At 40.8% G+C, this 20,759-nt stretch overlaps 1 protein-coding gene across 1 annotated transcript; it reads right to left on the bottom strand.

The window, feature by feature from the left end:
- Positions 1–2,374: 2,374 nt before the first annotated feature.
- On the bottom strand, positions 2,375–18,969 carry LOC134578554 (astacin-like metalloendopeptidase). Its single transcript, XM_063437528.1, has 13 exons — positions 18,876–18,969; positions 13,584–13,661; positions 12,249–12,320; positions 11,798–11,929; positions 11,598–11,715; positions 11,008–11,186; positions 8,870–8,951; positions 7,453–7,580; positions 7,081–7,196; positions 5,109–5,334; positions 4,200–4,318; positions 3,371–3,480; positions 2,375–2,414 (listed from the first exon to the last, which is right to left on the bottom strand). Exons 1-13 carry the CDS (start codon positions 18,967–18,969, stop codon positions 2,375–2,377), a joined length of 1,494 nt encoding a protein of 497 aa, XP_063293598.1.
- Between the last annotated feature and the right edge of the window lie 1,790 nt (positions 18,970–20,759).

The raw sequence follows: 20,759 nt of genomic DNA, 5'->3' as shown, positions 1-20,759 counted from the left end.
GGATCGTTCCCATGCTTGATATTAAATATCAATCATTAAACATTGTGGTTAAAAGTTACAGACAGGTTTCCATAGTCCAGGCTTGTGTTTAATATCTACATACTAATCACATCTCTCTTCAATGATGCTGATTTGAGAAATGCTAATTGACGTTGCATCTCCACCACAACACAATAAAAGCGTCACGAGGTGTATACGCACTTCACCTGCCATCGTTTAAGCAAGTTGACCTTAAAGGAATTGCACTTAGGAATAAATCTTTGGATTCCTAACACTAAAGTGTCCCTCTTTCAGTAAGTTACTTGATTGCAACGATGTCCCTCAGGACTGGGTCACGCTCCTCCTTGCCGATGCCAACCGATGGAGGGACCTAATGCGCATGCGCGCAGAGCGCCACAAGGACATTTGGCCTTCCCCATACGAAAGCCATGAGTCAATGCCTTCCTATGGGGTGTTGCTTGGTGCTGGATGTTCGCATGCGAAGTGCGAGGATGTCCAGCATCGTTCACGGTGTCAATCTCTGGGGAACAGCAGGAAGCACTTCTAGTGACTCTCTGGGAGTCAGTCTGCCACTACAGGCAGACTTAAAATTACAATGTAAGCATTGCAGTTTCTTTAAAAAAATGGCAATGTTTTCCATTTCAGGGCTAATGGGGACAGGGACACTGCACCCAAACCACGTCAATGAGATAAAGTGGTCATGGTGCCTATAGTGTTCCTTTAAGGGTTTCTTTGTAACCAGTCAAGTGCAAGGCCAGACTGGGAATACAAAGCAGCCCTGAAAAAAAAATGTATGCCAGCCCTATAAGTCATTGTGCCACATAATGTGTGTATGTGTGAAATATATAATTTATTATTGTATGCTTCTTTTTTAATTGACAAAACTGGTCCTATTAAGCACACAAGCTCACTATACACAGGCTCACTGACAGACAAACTCACTGGTACACAGGCTCACTGACAGACAAGCTCACTGATACACACAAATAGGCTCACTGACAGACAAACTAACTGACACACACACAAGCTCACTATAGACAAACTCACAGACACACACTTGCTCACTACAGACAAGCTCACAACAAACATACTCACTGACGCACACAAGCTCACTACAGACAAGCTCACTACAAACACGCTCAGTGACACACACACACACTTGCTCACTACAGACAAGCTCAGTGACACACACATGCTCACTACAAACAGGCTCAGTGACACACACATGCTTACTGAAATACAAACTCACAGCAAACAAGCTCAGTGGTGCACACATGCTCACTACAAACAAGCTCAGTGATGCACACACATGCTCACTACAAACAAGCTCAGTGACACACACATACATGCTCACTGACACACATGCTCACAACAAACAAACTCAGTGACACACACATGCTCACTACAAACAAGCTCAGTGACACACACAAGCTCACTGACATGCACATATTCAGTACAGACAAGCTCACTGACACACATACACAAGCTCACTTGCTCACTACAGAACAGCTCAATGACACATATACTCACTGACACACATGCTCCCTAAAATACAAGCTCACTGACATATATGCTTACTAAATACAAGCTCACTGCCACACACAAGCTCACTGACACAAACACACACACACTAAATTCAAGCTCACTGACACACAAGCTCACTACTGAAAATCTCACTGACACACACATGCACACTACAGACAAGCTCACTGAAACACACAAACACCCATGCTCACTGACACACATGCTCACTAAATACACTGGCACACACACAAGCTTTCTCACTAGCAAGCACATACATACACAAGATGGGCTGCTGAGTATTTTAAGCCTAACTGGCACTGGAGGTTGTTGCTGTGGAAGAACTTGGAGGTCAAGTAGCCATTTTCTGGCCTCTTCCTCCTGCAGCAATGTCTGCTGCTTAACTGATGGGGCGGAGCAAGCAAGTGGGGCAGCGCTTGCAGGTGTGGGTGGAGTTTGTGTACATGGGGTGGATTCTTGGGTATTTCTTGAAAAACGCATACATCATGCCTGTAGACTGACTTTAGCTCTTAAAGGAAAACTATAGTGTCAGGAAAAAAAAAACTTGTTTTCCTGACACTATAGCTTCCCCCTCTGTCAGGGCCCCCCCTCCTGTGGTGCAGAAGTAATTAAAAAACTCTGTCACATACCTGAGTCTTGCGCCGGGGGTCCACCGCCACTAGAGGAGGAGTTAACCCTAGCAGATAATTATTGCAGTTTATTACAAACTGCAAATATTACATACACAGGGTTAAGGGTGATGGGACACTGCACCCAGATCACTTCAATGAGCCGAAGTGGTCTGGGTGCCTATAGTGTCCTTTAAAATATGGGGAAAAAAATAATTTTCAGATCAAATGGGTTTGGGTTCTGAGTTTGCTGTCATGTCCACCCTAGTATGGAAAGTGAACATTATTTAGCATTTGAAATCTAATGGCTACTGTAAGTTTTAACATCTTCCACATAAATCCATAACTACCAGTCGTAAAATGAATGCGGTTCTGTAACATGGAAACAGTGAGGCATTGACTGGATTGTTGCTAACTATTAGTAATGAAAGTAGAAACGAGCCATTAGCTAATATGAGAATATGTTAAATCCCTGCAAAGTGCTAAGTAGATCACATTTTGAAATGTCAAGTAATTTAATAATAATAAATGTAATTAATTTTTTTTTAAATTAAACAATGTACCATTAATATTTAATTACCCAGTACAGTTCTTCCATATTGTTTACATATAACTATTATATGTAGATAGTGATAGATACATTTTGCAGTGAAACAGTCACTCCTTACCTGGCCCCTTGCTCCCCCGCTAAACAGGTGGGTGTTACGCTTCTGTAGGACCCACCTCTGGACCACTCTCACTCCTCCTCTGGTGTTTCTTGATTTGCCCTGCAAGAAAAATCCTCCTCCCTGAACTTTGTTGCCAGAATCTGAATGGAGTGACATCACATTACTCCGTTCTTATACTCCCTAGCCAGCGCTATCAGTGCCAGCTATGGAGTACCATAGCAACCACAGCACAGGTTGTGGTTGCTATGGGTGGAGAGCAGAGGGACCTCATGTGAAAACAAAAACATTTTTATATTTTTTATCTCCCAACCTGTACATCTACACGCACAATGCATAGATGTAATCTCAAGCTCTTTTAAAAAATAGCTATAGTAAAAAGTAGCATGACCGTTACATTTTAACGGGATATTTCTAAACCCTAAGGATAACCACCTACCAAATATATACTGAGCTTCAAATCCTTCCGCGTTCTTATTTCTGTCTGTGTGGAGAACAATGAGCATTGACGTCTCTTTGGATTTTCTAATAATATTTTCAGAGGTGCCACAGTACCTTCCAATGAGTTTGGAATTATCATTTTCATCTCCATCAAATATCCATAATTTGTCATGTATACAGAAGTCGCTTTCCTCGAGTATAGCCTTGTCCATCTTTAAAAAGATCTAGAATTAAAAAAAACACCTTGAATGTCCATCTGGTTTCCAGGAGCAAAAGAATATCCAAAGGCTGACGCGCCGAGTTGTTCGATTTAGTAGTTAAATCACTCTGTTTATAAAGCTCTAGCCTCCCTTAGCTGTGACACACAACCACCATGGATTTTTTGTTACTGCATAGTGAGTTTACTTTAGAAGTTTTCTTTCTCCTTCTCGGTTAATTGTAGTAGCCTCCTACATGCAATTAAATTCTAAATTAAACACACTCTGCAATAAGGGAAGCTAAAAAAAGTTAGATTATTTTTAAAGAAGTGTCTAGGAAAGCTGCGTGAGTCACAGCCAGGATAGGTGTGGCTAGGGTTGCATAAACATTTAACTCATACATGGCAGCTCCTAGTATGAGCTTCCAGCTCCCATAGCTGAAGAGAATAGGTAAGTAGGTAAGTAGCAGCATCTAGTGGATTCTGGGTAAGGGTTGAACTGTTCTAAAACAGTTTGACAACTCACACTGGGGGTTACCAGAGCACACCTGGTACCATAGACACTACAGCACACCATAGTGGTTATGGTGCTTTGAGTGTTTCTTTATAAAAGAGGCAAAAGTGTCACTGTGTTTGTCTTTTAAACTCATGCTTTCCTCTATTATACCACTAGTTAATTAACAATACATTTAGAAAGTGACCTTTCCTTCACTGTGAATCAAGCTGTGCTCTACGCCATGTCCTTACCGTGTGGCTCTTGGGTGCAGTGATATGCCACTCACAATCCAAATCTGGAAAATATTTCTCAGGATATCCCGGAGATGAGAAGCTTCCGGACTGCGTGTGGAATGCGTTGCCACATTGCACTTATGGAAAAGAATGATATACAGATCAAAAAAAATTGCCTGTGTAGCAACCACTGATCTTTTCACAACAGATTGTAATGCTAATGACTGCAGCAACAGCAGCTCCTTGTCTCTGGTATATTAAATTAGTGTAACATCTGAAACACATTGCGTGCCGCTGTATTTGTTTAGAAGCATAAAATTATTTTTTTTACTCCAATGCTCATGGCGATAAAGTTATTAATTGATTACGTCAAGCACCATGCCTTCTTCAGTGCTTTGAAGAGGTCATGGTGCTTCGTGTCTGTATGGATGTATGTGCAGTGTTTCAGTAAGAAACAAGAGTTCGGGGCTGCTAATGTCAACTATCCATAAAAGACATCTGTCCTCAGGATGTGTTGGATGCGGCTCTGTTAATTGCCTGCCGGCAGCCTCCTGTGTGTGATTCAAGTGCAATGAGATAAGAAATTCTAAAGTAAGACACATTGTGCAGTAAGATCTGATTGAAAATTATTCCTCTCCCATGGAGGCTATGCGAATCACAGCCAGGGGAGGTGTTTCTAGGGTCGCCTAAACAGAAACAAAATTTATTTAATCCCTAAATGGCAAAACCTGCTTCAACAAGTTGTTTTGGTGCTTAGAATATCGCTTTAATTGCCAGACAAATTGCTTCCATATTAGATGGCCCTAAAAGGAACTTTGCGGAAGGTATGAAGTTATCACGTAAGTAAGCATGGCTTGTCTAATTTCATAGCAAGACTGATTGTTACAGATTTTTTGAACTATGAAAATCACACCTAAAAACATCAACCTTTTCTGTACGAGGCTTTGAACCCTTTTCCGGTCAACTTTCCATCACTAATAAACTCCACCAGCATCACATTAGAAGAACTCATCAATGGAGGTGGATTTTCTTCTCCACAAAATCTCTCGAGAAGAACTGGAGAAGATCTACTGGCCCCGTCGTAGATATTAATGTAGTCGGACTCACAACTTGGTGAAGGTGGAACATCAAAGCTTTCGAATTTCAGATATACCTGGGAAGAGAAATAAGGCACTACAGGGCGATTAAACAAATCCCTTTGTATCAATATTTCCCAGTGATATTTATTGTTGAGGTTGATCCTACTTATATACCAGATTTAACATTTGTATTTGTATTTTCAGCATCACTTTTTCTAAAGTATATATTTGCCACCCTCTCCATATAATAATTTATTTTCTTACTGCTTAGACTTATGGGTCTATTTTATTGCAACCGATAAAAAGGATAAAATATATTTATAAACTCAAGAGTTAAAGTATTACTGTACCCAGTTCTGGGTAAAAAGAAAAACTCCTATAAAAATCACTAAACAGATTTTTCAGGTATCCAGGAGCTAATATTTATAGTATAAAAAAAAGATAGAATAATAAAAAGTAGCAGTGTAGTATAATAAAATTAGAAACATTAAATGATTTGCAATAAGAAAAAAGGGTAAAAGTATGTAAAGTAGAAAATAGCCTAAAACCCCAAAGATATAGTAAAATTGCAAAACACCTAAAATTACACAACACCTAAAATTGCAAAACACCTAAAACACCTAAATGAAATACTGAAATAAAACACTGTACTGAAATGGGTATAGAAAAGTAAAATAGGAAAAATCAACCAAAATCAGGAAAAAAAATTAAGTTAAGTAAAGTCAGGTATTCATTAGAGAGTCCATGTTACTGAATTATCAAAAACAAAATGTAAAAAATTCCAAGGAGTTCATATAAAGTCTATAGGGCAAATCAAGTCTGGGTATTGTTGCAGCAAGTTACTGGATTTTGGCTTGTCTGCTAGGTTGATCTAGTACTTAGAATGACAACTACAATTCAACAGGTAAGTACAAGAAACCTGTAATCTAGTCAAATATCGAAGTGTCCCACTTTTAGACACGGTTTAAAATACAACACTTTGGGGGTGATTTATCAGTATTCTGTTCTTAAAAGTGGTGCAAAATTATAGAAGGGGAGGAGTCACCAATGACATGCGCATGATTCCACTGGCGGTTGTCTCACCCTTTCTAAAACGGGACACTTTGACACATCTCTGTTCTTTAAATAACCACAACTGTTTCAGGTTTACACTTCTGTATTTCTGTATGCTTTCTCTGTGCTAACAGTCTGGTGCAAAAGATAGAACTCCCTTTTAGTCCTTGTTAAAAGCCAAGTGTAGCACACGTGTAAGACCTTAGCACATCAGTTATCTAAATAATGTATGTGTTTAGAGTTGCTTTTGAGACAGCACATCTACTCGTAAAGTTTTCGCTGCAAGATGTTCCACTTTGAGTGTGTAAACTCTTATGACAAGCAATAAGATTTATCACAGTTTCATCGTTTTCTATGTGAAAACTAATTTTTCCTGATAACTATTTATGTGATAAAGTCTCGGGAACAAAATTGGGCAATTTCAAAGTTTATCAAGGTTTATCAAATTTAGTTTACAATAAAATAATTCCTAGTCTCCAATTTAAAATCTCATCCTTTTTTTCATCCAAATCTTGCATATATCCATAAAAAGAAGAATGTTTTATGTTACAATATTTATTGCGTATTATGTGTACTGTGTGTCTAATTTTCATAACTAAAAAATTTAAAAAACAAACCAAAAAAACAACTAAGTATCTACTTCTATAATTTTTTTGTTAGCTTCTCTTTAAATTCATTATTTCCTTGGAGTTGAAGAAAGTACCTTCAACTTGCCCTAAAACGACTACTGGTACTTAACTAAATAAGTATGGGAAAATTAATTTTACCTTTTGAGATGGTATTCTGATTAACCAGACACATTTAGTATTGTCACGATAGGCAGAGGGATAACCTGGTGACGTCAGTGTTCCACTGGAACCAGAAAGCAAAGTGGAACAAATATCTAAAATGGATTGAAAGGAAATTGAATTATACAGTAAGAGTTGATGTACACGATAAATTCACTCACATTTCTGAAATGTATAAAACTGGCACAAAAACAAACAAACAAGTATTCAGTGTGATCTTTAGCGTTTACGTTTGATACGGTTTGTAAAGAAGTTAAAATCTGATCAGAAGCTAAATTTAATTTCTTGAAGAGATTTAAAAAGTTAAACAAAAATATTTTGTCACTTTCAACTATCAGTAGCAATCCATACCACAATGATACAGTAGATTTATTTTCCTCACATCCAGATTACTCAATCCATCTCTTTGTCCAATTGAAGCCGTTGTATTTATTTTGGGAATTAAGGTTGGTTGGCCTGGAGTGTTTGTAAAAGCATACCTAGGAAAAAGAGAAAATAACCCAGCAGATCCCTAAATGTAGATGTCCGATGTAGATTCTGGAGTTGTTGGTCAACATACACAGACAAGTGTTTTTGGTTGGATATATCTATTGTACTAGTAGATCAAACGTTACTTTGGTGGATACATAGAAAGATCAGCTAGCTAAAATGCATTCCGCTACAATAATGGGTGCGATAGTGAAAATTTCCACTACCTGAGTCCATCAAGTTCAGCCTCACATCTTTTTGCAATTGATCCAAAACAAGGCAAAAATTGCAGTTTAAAGTGCTTCCAATTTTGCAACAAACTGGAGGAAAAAATCCTTCTTGACCCTAGAATGGCAGGTGGATCTCTCATTGGATCCAAATTACCCCACAAATGAAAAATTATATCCCTTAATATTATTTTTGTGCAAGTATTCATTCAATTACTGTTTAAAAATCTGTACAGACTCTGATAAAACCACCTCTTCAGACAGAGAATTCCACATCCTTCGTGTTCCTACTGCATAAAAAAACTATATTTTGCCTTAGACTAAATCTCATTTCTTCCACTCTAAATGCATGACATTATGTCCTATGTGTAGCCCTGTTTATGAATAAATTTCCAGACAAAGGTTTGTATCGGCCCCAAATATATTTGTATAATGCTATAATATCCCCTCTGAGGTTCAGTTTTTCCAAACTAAAGAAATTTACATTTGTTAACCTTTCTACATAACTAAGATGTTCCATTCCCTTTATTACTTTTGTAGCCCGCCTCTGCACTTTTTCTAGTGCCATAATATCCTTCTTTATACCAGGTGCCCAAATTTGCACAGCATATTCAAGGTGTGGTCTTACCAGCGATTTATAAAGAGTCAAAATTATATTTTCATCCTGAGAATGAATTCCCCTATTTATACATGACAAAACCTTACTGACTTTAGCAATTGCCGACTGACATTGCACCTTGTTGCCTATAACAATTCCCATATATAAAATTCCCAATTCCTAAATTTGCAGCTCGTGCAAGTTCCGTAGAACTTGGCTATAAGAGCATACAAAGGCAAGGTGTGCAGATGATGCATAAGCAGTTGGGTGGGTGCCAATGTCTGCCCATTTGATGTCAGTGATTGGGGAGTGGACTCTGGGTGCATGAGATTTAGTTTAAGAAGAAAAAAATGCATTTGGAGTCTGGAGGGACAGCTTCGTAGCACCATCATGTAGGGCGTTGGTGGTTGGAATGTCCCTTCAATCAGCAGTACCAAGTTACAGGAGTGCATTAAATAGTGTTAGAAAAACTCACATGGAATAGTGCATTACAGACTCAAAATCATATTCCACACCCAGACTGTGAGTCTCGGAAACTTCAAAGTGATGGAGATTTTCTAAAAGGAAATATGACATGAAAGAAATTCTGAAAGGATATTCTCCATGTCACATATTTATAAAAGTAATAACTCCATATACAAGTTTCTTAGAAAGAATTCATCAAGACTGAAACCTCAGGTGACTTGGAAACAATCTCCAATTTGCATATTGTGACCTTAATGGGACCATACATGGGACACCTGGAGGGGAGGGGGAGAGGGAGGTTATGGGACACCTGGAGGGGAGAAAGGCAGGGTATGGGACACCTGGAGTGGAGGGGGAGAGGGAGGGTATGGGACACCTGGAGTGGAGAGAGGGAGGGTATGGGACACCTGGAGTGGAGGGGGAGAGAATGAGGGTATGGGACACATGGAAGGGATGGGGGAGAGAGGGAGGGTATGGGACACCTGGAGTGGAGGGGGAGAGAATGAGGGTATGGGACACATGGAGGGGAGGGGGAGAGGGAGGGTATGGGACACCTGGAGTGGAGAGAGGGAGGGTATGGTACACCTGGAGTGGAGGGGGAGAGAATGAGGGTATGGGACACATGGAGGGGATGGGGGAGAGAGGGAGGGTATGGGACACCTGGAGGGGAGGGGGAGAGAGGGAGGGTATGGGACACCAGGAGTGGAGGGGGAGAGAATGAGGGTATGGGACACATGGAGGGAATGGGGGAGAGAGGGAGGGTATGGGGCACCTGGAGGGGAGGGGGGAGAGAGGGATGGTATGTGACACATGGAGTGGAGGGGGAGAGGTGGGGCATGGGACACATGGAGGGGAGGAGGATAGAGGGAGGGTATGGGACACATGTAGGGGAGAGAGGAGAGAGGGAGAGTATGGGACACATGTAGGGGAGGGAGGAGAGAGGGAGGGTATAGGACACATGTAGGGGAGGGAGGGGAGAGGGAGGGTATGGGACACATGGAGGGGAGGGGTGAGAGAGGGAGGGTATGGGACACATGGAGGGGAGGGGTGAGAGAGGGAGTGTATGGGACACATGGAGGGGAGGAGGATAGAGGAGTCGTGTTAGTCAACATGACACTTATGGGACACCTGGAGGGGAGGGGAGAGAGAGGGAGAGAGTATGGGACACATGGAGGGGAGGAGGGAGAGAGGGCAGAATGGGACACATGGAGGGGAAGAGAGGAAGAAATGGGAAACATGGAGGGGCTGGGAGGGAGGAGGGTATGGGAAACATGAAGGGACTGGCAGGGAGAAGAGTATGTGACAAATGGAGGGGCTGGGGGGGAGAGGGAATTGGACAAATGGAGGGGATGGAGGAGGAGGAGAGTATGGGACACATGGAGGGGAGGGGGGAGAGAGGGAGGGTATGGGACACCTGGAGGAGAGGGGGGAGAGAGGGATGGTATGTGACACATGGAGTGGAGGGGGAGAGGTGGGGTTATGGGACACATGGAGGGGAGGAGGATAGAGGGAGTGTATGGGACACATGTAGGGGAGGGAGGAGAAAGGGAGGGTATGGGACACATGGAGGGGAGGGGTGAGCGAGGGAGGGTATGGGACACATGGAGGGGAGGAGGATAGAGGAATCGTGTTAGCCAACACGACACTTATGGGACACCTGGAGGGGCGGGGGGAGAGAGGGAGAGAGTATGGGACACATGGAGGGGAGGAGGGAGAGAGGGCAAAATGGGACACATGGAGGAGAGGGGGGAGAGGGAAGAATGGGACACAGGGAGGGGAAGAGAGGGATAAATGGGAAACATGGAGGGGCTGGGAGGGAGGAGGGTATGGGAAACATGAAGGGACTGGAGGGGAGGAGAGTATGTGACAAATGGAGGGGCTGAGGGGGAGAGGGAATTGGACAAATGGAGGGGATGGGGGAGGAGGAGGGTATGGGACACATGGAGGGGGTGAGGGGCAGAGGGAATGAGACACATGGTGAGCCTGGGCATGGTATTGAGACACATGCAGGAGCTTTGCAGAGGGAATGAGACACCGGGGGGGGGGGGGGTTAATAAGACACCTGGGGAGGGGAGGGCAGGGCAATTTTCGCACCGGGGCCCGGTGGATTCTAATTATGCTTCTGATCGGGTACATTGCATTTTGCACCTGGGTCAATGTATTGAGGGAGTACTGTGACATATTGATCCCGGTCTTTCCTGGACTGTTCATGTTGAAAGCCAAGAGCATGATTCAGTTCATGCTGAACAATCCCTTTGTTCATACAGTCTGGAATCATCAGCGATATCACCTGCCCACCCTGCACCATTCCAATAGATGACCAGCACCTGCAAGCATATACATGGACATAGAGGGTTGTAAGATGTTTACAAATATAAAAAACTGTTACATCATAAGAAAGAAAATGTGCAGGTTAAAGGGAATCTTTCCATCGCAGATTCTTTAACTAGATAAACAGATAAACAGAATCTGCTGCCATTTGTGTTTTTATACTTAAAACAAAAACTACATATAATGGAATGGACCCCGAGTCTTTCAACAATATCAATTTTCTACTAATCTAAAATCAGATCACTGGGTGTATTATGGAAGTAAGATTTACTATTTACTACTATGCATAAAAATATGCATTTTGGAACCTAGATCCCTTTAAAAATGTCCTGGATAGAAACAGGAGGTTCAACTACAAAAGGGTATACTCTGGCACAAGTTGTATGCAGAGGAAACTTTAGACTTACCCATTCAAAGGCTGAATGTCAATAAAGTTAACTTCTTCTGCACGAGGAACAAAATACGCACAGGTCATACTTTCAAACTCTTCCATGGCACTCAAAATGAGAGAGACTTGACTGTCGGCTGAAGAAATTGATTATGAGACTTGTAAAAGTGAAAGAGGCACAGACAGTACAGGAGATTGATCTGAAAGTCAGGTACTCACTGTAATTGGGATGAATGATGTATGGAACTGGCACCTTCCCACCATTGCTTGGCCAGATACATGTAAAACAACTCGTGGCACTACGTGAGCTTCCCAGTACAATATCCCCCTGGTATCCCACACTCAAGTGTTCTAAAACAAGCACATTTTGTTTACAAAGCTAGGAAAATTAACGAGTTTGCAGAGGCAGTATGATGAGTCGGGAATGGGCAGTGTAGAAGGTTAGAGTTGAATAAAAAGAACTAAAAAAAAACAAGGCAAATATTGAGTAAAACGAAGGATAAGGAGATATGAGATGGATGGGTACCAAGATGGGCAAGGCAGTTTTTAGGAAGAGATGTGCAGGGGTAGCTTTAGATGAAAGATGAGTTAGGGAGGATAAGGAAAGTCAATGTAAGATGTAGATAGAGTTTATTAAACTAAGTAATACACTGTTACAATATTCAGTTACCTTCATTTATTCTTAAAATTCTGCTAAAGACATCCTCTTCACTCTCGTTGGTAGTGATGTTTTCAGAATATTCTAGGATGAAAACCACAGCTTGTATACCACAACATAAACTTCACTAAATAACACCATACTACAAATAATAGATTTCAGTTAAGTTATAGAACATGGGAAACATTTGTGTTGGCCATGATACCTATTACTTGCGTAACACAACATTTGGCAGGGGTTAGCTAGTGTTCAGCAGACCAACGTAAAAAGTACTCCTTACTTTTCCCTTAAAGTATTACTCCAATTATCATAACCATTACATCCTGCTATAGTGATTATGAAGTCAGGACGGCACTGGCCTGGTTCTTGGGCTCTGATGTCCCCTGATGGTCCGAGTGGCCGAAGCTGGAAGTGGCGACCATCACCATTCATTGTCTGAGAGTGTCAGTTGATAACTCTCCCACAATGAGTGCCACGAATGAGTCCGGAATTGCCACGAATGAGTCCGGAATTCTGCTGTTACCCCAATAATGCTGCCGGTAGTGGGGTTACAGCAGAGAGGTTAAACAGACGGGTCAAATCACTGAATGGTCATGGTGCTTGGAGTAACCATTTAATTGCAAAGTGTTTAGTCCTCAACACTTACAGTATTTTAAATACTAGGGGGATCAATGATTCCTTATCATACATGAGACATTATAGCACTTTTTATTTTTCTGTTAAATGTCCATTTCTCTAATATTCCAGTGTTTCCTTGTCATCCACACTATTATTAATCATAAAAAGTTAGTATTCATATCAATATCTATAGTATCTATAGTATTTGCAAAAAAAAAAGAGTAACAGAATAAGTATTCTAATAATCCTAATCCCAAAAAGTGTATTCGCTATAATGATAAAAGGCAATTGCAAATTTGAGCAAAAAAAGGCGAATTAAAAAAAAAAAATCACCATTTTCATTTTGGCTAATTTTTCCCTAAACTCTGCAGTTGTTCCATCAGCTCTAGGCAATTCTCAATTGAGTGAATATCTCCATACCTGGTGAATGCACTACACAAATTGAGGTGGGTATGTGAACTTGATTATAAAATACAATAAATGAGCCAAGTTGACTTCAGAGTCATATCGCCCAAATTCTTGCCGGTTGCCTTGTCAGCGTTTTATATACTTTCAATACAAAATGAATTTACCGTCAGTTTGGAAGGTGCCGGATAATCCCTGAATTACAAGGAAAAAAAAAGAAAAGCATATCTTCATTATTGACGCATATCTTCATTAATTGTCATTTAATGAGTGCGCGAACACAGAACAGATGTGTAGAAATAATATTATGCTTTAGATACGTACCTCGAAAGAAAAAATCCAGGATTGTAGAATTATAAAGCTTGCCACTGTACAGACTGTTCTGACCTCCATGGCAGCTGTCTGGGAAATACAAGAGATTGTTTTTTCAGTTCTTTACTGTGTACCTAAGAAGGTATGTCTGTTTTACAGAAGGTTGGGCCATTGCTTGAATACAGATGGGAATTAATAATAATTACAAAGCATGGTTACACCGGAAAACCATATTCTAGACTCTCTGAAAGCGGCCAGTGAATACATTTTAAAATTTATCTATTTATTTCCAGAAATTCAAAATTTAGGTTATAAGGGCCAAGGCAATAAGAAGAAAAGATCACAGGCACTCCAAATGTTAAGCCGTATGCAGCTTTAATGTAACAAAATGCAACGCAACGTTTCGACCAACAAAGGTCTTTTTCAAGCTTGAAAAAGACCTTTGTTGGTCGAAACGTTGCGTTGCATTTTGTTACATTAAAGCTGCATACGGCTTAACATTTGGAGTGCCTGTGATCTTTTCTTCTTTGTATATTGTCCTGGGATTGCTGGTCCTGATCTGGAGCACCCTTGGCCGTTTGGATTGAGTGCGGTTCCCACCATCTACTCAAGGCAATAAGAAGACACACTTGATTCAAACCATCGACTGTTTTTGTTAAAAATGTTAAAATAAGCAGAGCTTCTGCTGCCCCCATACTGCATGTGACACAAGTAACAGCTGATGAGAACATGAGTCTTCGTGAGCAATACACAATAAATGCCCATGGCGTGATTGCACACATGCGAGAACATCTATGGAATATAGAGCACAGGGAAATTAATTCTGTCTACCAAGTTGTACACAAAGCAATTCTTGGATTCAATTCTACCAACAAGGAAAATAATTCTACAAACAAATCTGTATTAAAAGGGCAGTGCGAAGGGAAAGGGATGGAACTGAGAAAAAGGGACATGGGGAGCGAGTGGTAAGAACAATGGGGAAAAGGCAATGGAGAGAGCCGCGCGGGAGGAAGGAGGAGGCCCATCAGGCTGAGCCCCCACTGCACCCCAGGGAAAGGTAGGAAACAGGAGGGTGACTTAAACATTTTGTATATGTGTGTGTCTGTCTGTGTGTATGTGTGTGTCTCTGTATGTATGTGTGTGTGTGTGTGTCTGGATGTATGTATCTATGTGTGTGTGTCTGTATGTATGTGTCTATGTATGTATGTGTGTGTCTCTGTATGTATGTGTCTGTCTGTATGTGTGTGTGTCTCTATGTATGTGTCTATCATACAGACACATACATACAGAGACACACACACATACAGACACATACATACACACACACATTCAGAGACACACACACATACAGGCAAATAACATCTAGGCAGTAGGAAAAATGACCAAGAAGAAGAGACAAATAACATGACAGAAGATAAGCATTAGTGTAATCGGGAGGAAGGGGCATGGAGCAATTACATGCAGAAAAAAGGTAAATTGTGGAAAGTGGTGGATTATTGGGGTAAGTGTCAATGCTTGGGGCGGGGGAGGGGTGTCAGTAATGGAAGATTAAAGGTTAAAATCCAATCAGAGCAGAAGAAAAGGGGAAGTCTCATTAAACAGAGGCAACTGATTTGGGAGTGAGGTGATAAAGGAGGTTATATATGGAAACACAGGGCACTTGATATGCCAGTAACAAGGGGAAAGAGTAACTGATTTGGCAGTGAATATAGGAAGGTGGATGTAAAGGTACTTAATGAATACACAGGGAAGAGGTAGAGAGAGTTATGTTGGGAAAAGAGATTGAAAAACTGGGAGAGAGGCTTTGAAAGTCTTTTGGGAGGATCAAATAAAAGATTGGGGTATAGAAATGTAGAAGGACTCTTATATGAAACTGAAATGAGGAGGGATTTGGAGAATAGAAGGGGTCTGAGAAGGTGGGCAGAGTGAGGGATAGAACAGAATGGTTAAATGGACTTAGGGAGAACGAAACTGGAAAAGGAGAGTGAGTAGGGTATTCAGAAAGGACACACGAGGGGGAGAAACAATGAGTGGAGGAGGTGACTACCTACCAGAGATGTGTTATTATTGAGCCAGTTTTTTCCCAACCAAGAACTCAAGGTACTGACAGCCAAGGATTTAATAATATCTCAGTTCTGTTCAAATAGGGATATTGACAAAAGACGACCTCACCTCTCACCCCCCGACACAACAGTACTGAAGCTCTCCATTTCCAGCAAGCTCCAGGCCTCATCTCTCAAACCCAAAAACAATACTGAAGCTCTCCATTTTTTTTCTTCTCAGCACAGCCCACCCTCCTAGGTTCCTACTAAATATATAGCATGCCCCTCCAGCTTCCTTAGAGTCTCACTCAATTACCTCTCTATTCCCTTTATATTTAACCAATAGCTACAACTCTCTGCTTACTTCTTTTAGCCATCACTTCCAAATTGCAGCCGCTACCTCTTATCGCAAAGCCCAATTATATCCTTTAGATTGTAAGCTCACGGGCTATCTAGCTTTGTATAAAAGTGCTTCAATGGCTAGATCTCAGCTTACGGGCAGGGCCCTCTCTACCTTTTCTATTAGTACGTGTATATTGTACGTTCTCCCCTAATTGTACAGCGCTGCGGAATCTGTTGGCGCTTTATAAATACCAGCAATAAATAATCATTGTTCCCTGAAGCATTGTTTGGTAACCATGCCACTAAAAAATACTTGGTGCAAAATAGCATAGTTCAAAAACTTCTTGAACTTGAGTATATCTAACAGATAGGTTTAATTCCATTGTCCATTCTTACTGCTGAGTGAATAAATCCTACCTACAACCATTTATTTCTGCAAATTGTACATAATTCATCTGTATAGTGATTTGGATCATCCAATTTAAATTTAATGGTTTTACTGAGAACCCTAAATTGGTACCATGTCTGGGGCACTGTTAGGTTAATCTGGTTTTGGTTGCACTTTAAGTTGAAATATATGAAACATTCTAGAAACATAGAAACATAGAATGTGACAGCAGATAAGAACCATTCGGCCCATCTAGTCTGCCAAATTTTCTAAATACTTTCATTAGTCCCTGGCCCTATCTTATAGTTAGGATAGCCTTATGCCTATCCCACGCATGCTTAAACTCCTTCACTGTGTTAACCTCTACCACTTCAGCTGGAAGGCTATTCCATGCATCCACTACCCTCTCAGTAAAGTAAGACTTCCTGATATTATTTTTAAACCTTTGCCCCTCTAATTTAAGACTATGTCCTCTTGTTGTGGCAGTTTTTTTTCTTTTAAATATAGTCTCCTCCTTTACTGTGTTGATTCCCTTTATGTATTTAAATGTTTCTATCATATCCCCCCTGTCTCGTCTTTCCTCCAAGCTATACATGTTAAGATCCTTTAACCTTTCCTGGTAAGTTTTATCCTGCAATCCATGAACCAGTTTAGTAGCCCTTCTCTGAACTCTCTCTAAGGTATCAATATCCTTCAGGAGATACGGTCTCCAGTACTGCGTACAATACTCCAAGTGAGGTCTCACCAGTGTTTCTACTGCTAATACCTCTCCCTATACAACCAAGCATTCTGCTAGCATTTCCTGCTGCTCTATTACATTGTCTGCCTACCTTTAAGTCATCAGAAATAATCACCCCTAAATCCCTTTCCTCAGATGTTGAGGTTAGGACTCTATCAAATATTCTGTACTCTGCCCTTGGGTTTTCACGTCCAAGATGCATTATCTTGCACTTATCCATATTAAATGTCAGTTGCCACAGCTCTGACCATTTTTCTAGTTTACCTAGACTCATCTAGAGCTACGGGTTGTTTTATTAGTTGAACCAGTCAATTCACGCTGAACTTATGGAGCCTGAAAGCCTCAGCAAACAATGGGAGATCACATGGAAAAACAGATTGCATATTAATTGTATTGTCATTTACTGCGAAAGGCGATGTCACCATGATCTGCTCAGCCGGCCATAGTGGTTGTTACGCACTGATGGGTTTATGAAATTACATAGACACAAAAAGTATAGAATGTGCATTGCCACAGCTTTTGGAACACAACGTCTCGTGGCCTCTAAAGATGCCTCATACAAGAGAAAATGAAAATTGCTAGTATATAAATATATATTTGTCTGAGTAAAGCAATGTGGTCTGTGTGTGTAAATACGGAAGGTTGTATCAGCCCCTGCAAGTATGTATCTGTGAATCTGCATTCTCGTTTCTGTGTATGTATTGTGAACTTTAATCTGTGTGTGTGTGTTTGGGGTGGGGGGGTGGGGGGGTCATTTTGTAAAGTTCCCTGAGATTTCAGATGGCAGTCTATCAATGATTATGTAGCTATCTATATTTGTGTCAGGCAGTCTGTATTTCTGTACGTGTGTGCCTGGGGATCATCAGGTGACTGCCTTAATAGGCCGGTAAGAGTCCCCCAGGCCCTGCCTCCTCGCTGCCTAGCACTTTGAGACCTCACACGGTGACAGGTATTGGATCCCCACCACCTTAGCACCATGACCAGTGCAGTCTGAAATATCATAGGTTGACTTGGACCAAATGTACCATTTGGAGTAGGACATACCGGACAGCAGTATTGAACACAGTTCTTCCTCAGAAACCCTTTGAAATCCTAAGGGAATTTTGGCCACGGACCAGACAATGGTTCAATTCACAATCATCGAGAAAGAAGACCATAATGGTCAATATTGATAATCATTCCATTATTAAATAGTATATACTAACTACAAACTGAGATTCTAAGCAAAGGCCTATCATTTGTACATACCTCCCACTTTGATCAGTTCAACTGGGTGAAGGATGTACACCTTTTGGGAGCAAACTTGCACTTTCTAAATACCACACCAGTCAACTTGAGGGGGGGGGGGGGCACAGGGGGGGGAAGCATCAAGTACTAAGACATACAAACTTCGGGGGGGAAGCAGCAAGTACTAAGACATACAAACTTCGTTCCAGTAAAAAGTTGAAATAAAAAGTATTTTCAGATATTTATATTGTGCCGAGGTATTAAGGAAATTGACCTTGAATTAAACCAGAACATTTAGTTTTCAAACCATCTGACAAGGGTGGGAATGTGGCCATATTTAATAGACAAGGCTACAAAACCACCCTTTTGGTAATCAGCCTCAGTAGTTACCTCACCCAAGTCATGTGACGTAAGTATAAGAAATATCAGGTGGACAAACTGATATCTGCGATCTCCTGTGGATGCCACAGACCACCCCAAAGCCTGTCATGGTGCCTCCGCTGGTCAGGCTTTTGTGTTCCTCCAGTGAGGTGCCCTTTAATGAGGAGGGACATACACTGACTTACCTCCCAGGTAAGCTGAGAAGCCGCCAGTTATGTAGGAGATGCTAAGCAGCCTCTTGGACGAGCTCCGCAGAACATTCCAGCCAACATTGTCCATTTTTGAAAGGAGATCAATAGGATCTCTGCATGATTCCACAATGGAGATAAATTTTACTGCCCATGAGAACCAGATTGCAAACTTGGGGTTGCAGACACTACAGCGCTCATGATATATCAGCAAGTGAGATTTCTGGTGCTTGTTCCTTATGTGTACAGCATCTAAAGCTTTCCCAAACCAGAGTCTCTTCTTTCTGGTCGTTGATGCAAGTAAAACGGGGGATGTAGGGAAGTAGCACTTAACAATTAAAACCCTTGTGAGTCCAATGGAGCCAATATAAGGGAGAAAACAAAATGGGACAGGAATACACTCAAGAGAGAAATATACTCACAATGGATGAGCAAATAGGGATTGCTCAGGCCTTTACAGCATAGGTGGTTTGTCCCCCACCCAGGAATGTGAGATACAGGTCCAATAAAAGATGTCCAATGAAGGTCCAGGGGTGCAAATGAAGATTAATTTTCTTAAACAAATAAAAAGTAAGTAACACAAAAACGTATTTCACATTTACAGAAGGCTTTTTTAAAAAAAAAGTGTTACAGAGTAGGGGACCTTCACTCTTAAATTGAAGAATTGTTTAAAAAAAACGGTCTGATGATGTCACTGATCATGTGACCTGAACATTAATTAACTTTAAAACATTAAATAACACCAAATAAGCAATTAAAAAGAGAGTTTAAAAACAACATAGTATGTGTAAATGTATTGGGAATAATAAGTAACCACAAGAAGAATAGTAAATACAGAGGAGTTCACTGTCAAATCATTCAGTGTCAAAACATTTTTTAATTCATAACAAAGACCCGACATTTTTTAAGTTTTATGCTATAGAAAAAATATCTCCCCCATGGAGAGGGGGGACATTTCTAAAATTTTAGGGAGAACTGAAATGAGCTGTTTTTTTTAATTTGATACCATGGCCCCTAAGGGGCTTAATGTTGATTTTGTTTTGTTTATTTTTTTTATAAATAAATTGAGAGAAAAAAAAAAGATTAGGATTGGCAGGTTTGGGGCATTTATGTACACTTTAAAAAAAAAGAAACCTTCCCTATTCTATCTAGACTCGGCGGTGGCAATCTTGGTACACCCGGCAGCCATCTTGGAACCCCATTGAAAGTGAACTCCTCTGTATTTACTATTCTTTTTGTGGATACTTATTTCTAATACATTTACACATACTATGTTGTTTTTAAACTCTTTTTTATCTTTAATTGCTTATTTGGTGTTATTTTATGTTTTAAAGTTAATGTTCAGATCACATGATCAGTGACATCATCTGACCGTTTTTTAACTCTATAACACTTTGAAAAAGCCTTTTTTATAGGTGAAACGCGTTAGTGTGTTACTTACTTTTTATTTGTTTAATACAATTAATCTGCATTTGCACCCCTGGACCTTCATTGGACATCTTTTATTGGAGCTGCATCTCACATTCCCCGGTGGGGGACAAACCACCTTTGCCGTAAAGGACTGAGCAATCCCTATTTTGCTCATCCATTGTGTGTATATTTCTCTCTTTATTTTATTTGTTTTATTAATACAGAGAACACTATTCCTGTTCTTTTATATTCCTTATATATCACTGGAGCACCATCTGGAATATACCACGTGGATTATTGGCACAGGGATACGATACCAGAGGAAATCAGGACCATCCTAACATCCACAGACGGGGATTGTACCGTCCATACACTGTGATCTGGAGCTGATCTTGAGCTCCAGAAAAGTGTGAGTGCAATATATTTTTTCCTTATGTTCTGCCTCTGCTGTTATAGACATACTGCACTATA

This window comes from Pelobates fuscus, chromosome 12 (assembly GCF_036172605.1).
Source record: "Pelobates fuscus isolate aPelFus1 chromosome 12, aPelFus1.pri, whole genome shotgun sequence".
Classification (NCBI taxonomy): domain Eukaryota; kingdom Metazoa; phylum Chordata; class Amphibia; order Anura; family Pelobatidae; genus Pelobates; species Pelobates fuscus.
The sequence above is the reverse complement of the archived record's forward strand: the minus strand, read 5'-3'. Positions and strand labels throughout refer to the sequence as shown.

Excerpts from the sequence above, each read along its gene's own strand:
- LOC134578554 (XM_063437528.1), bottom strand. The coding sequence starts at position 18,969 with ATGGACAATGTTGGCTGGAATGTTCTGCGGAGCTCGTCCAAGAGGCTG. Across the intron at positions 5,335-7,080 it reads TCAGAATACCATCTCAAAAG|GTATATCTGAAATTCGAAAG; the intron begins GTAAAATTAATT and ends TTCTCTTCCCAG. Across the intron at positions 3,481-4,199 it reads CTGCACCCAAGAGCCACACG|ATCTTTTTAAAGATGGACAA; the intron begins GTAAGGACATGG and ends TTTTAATTCTAG.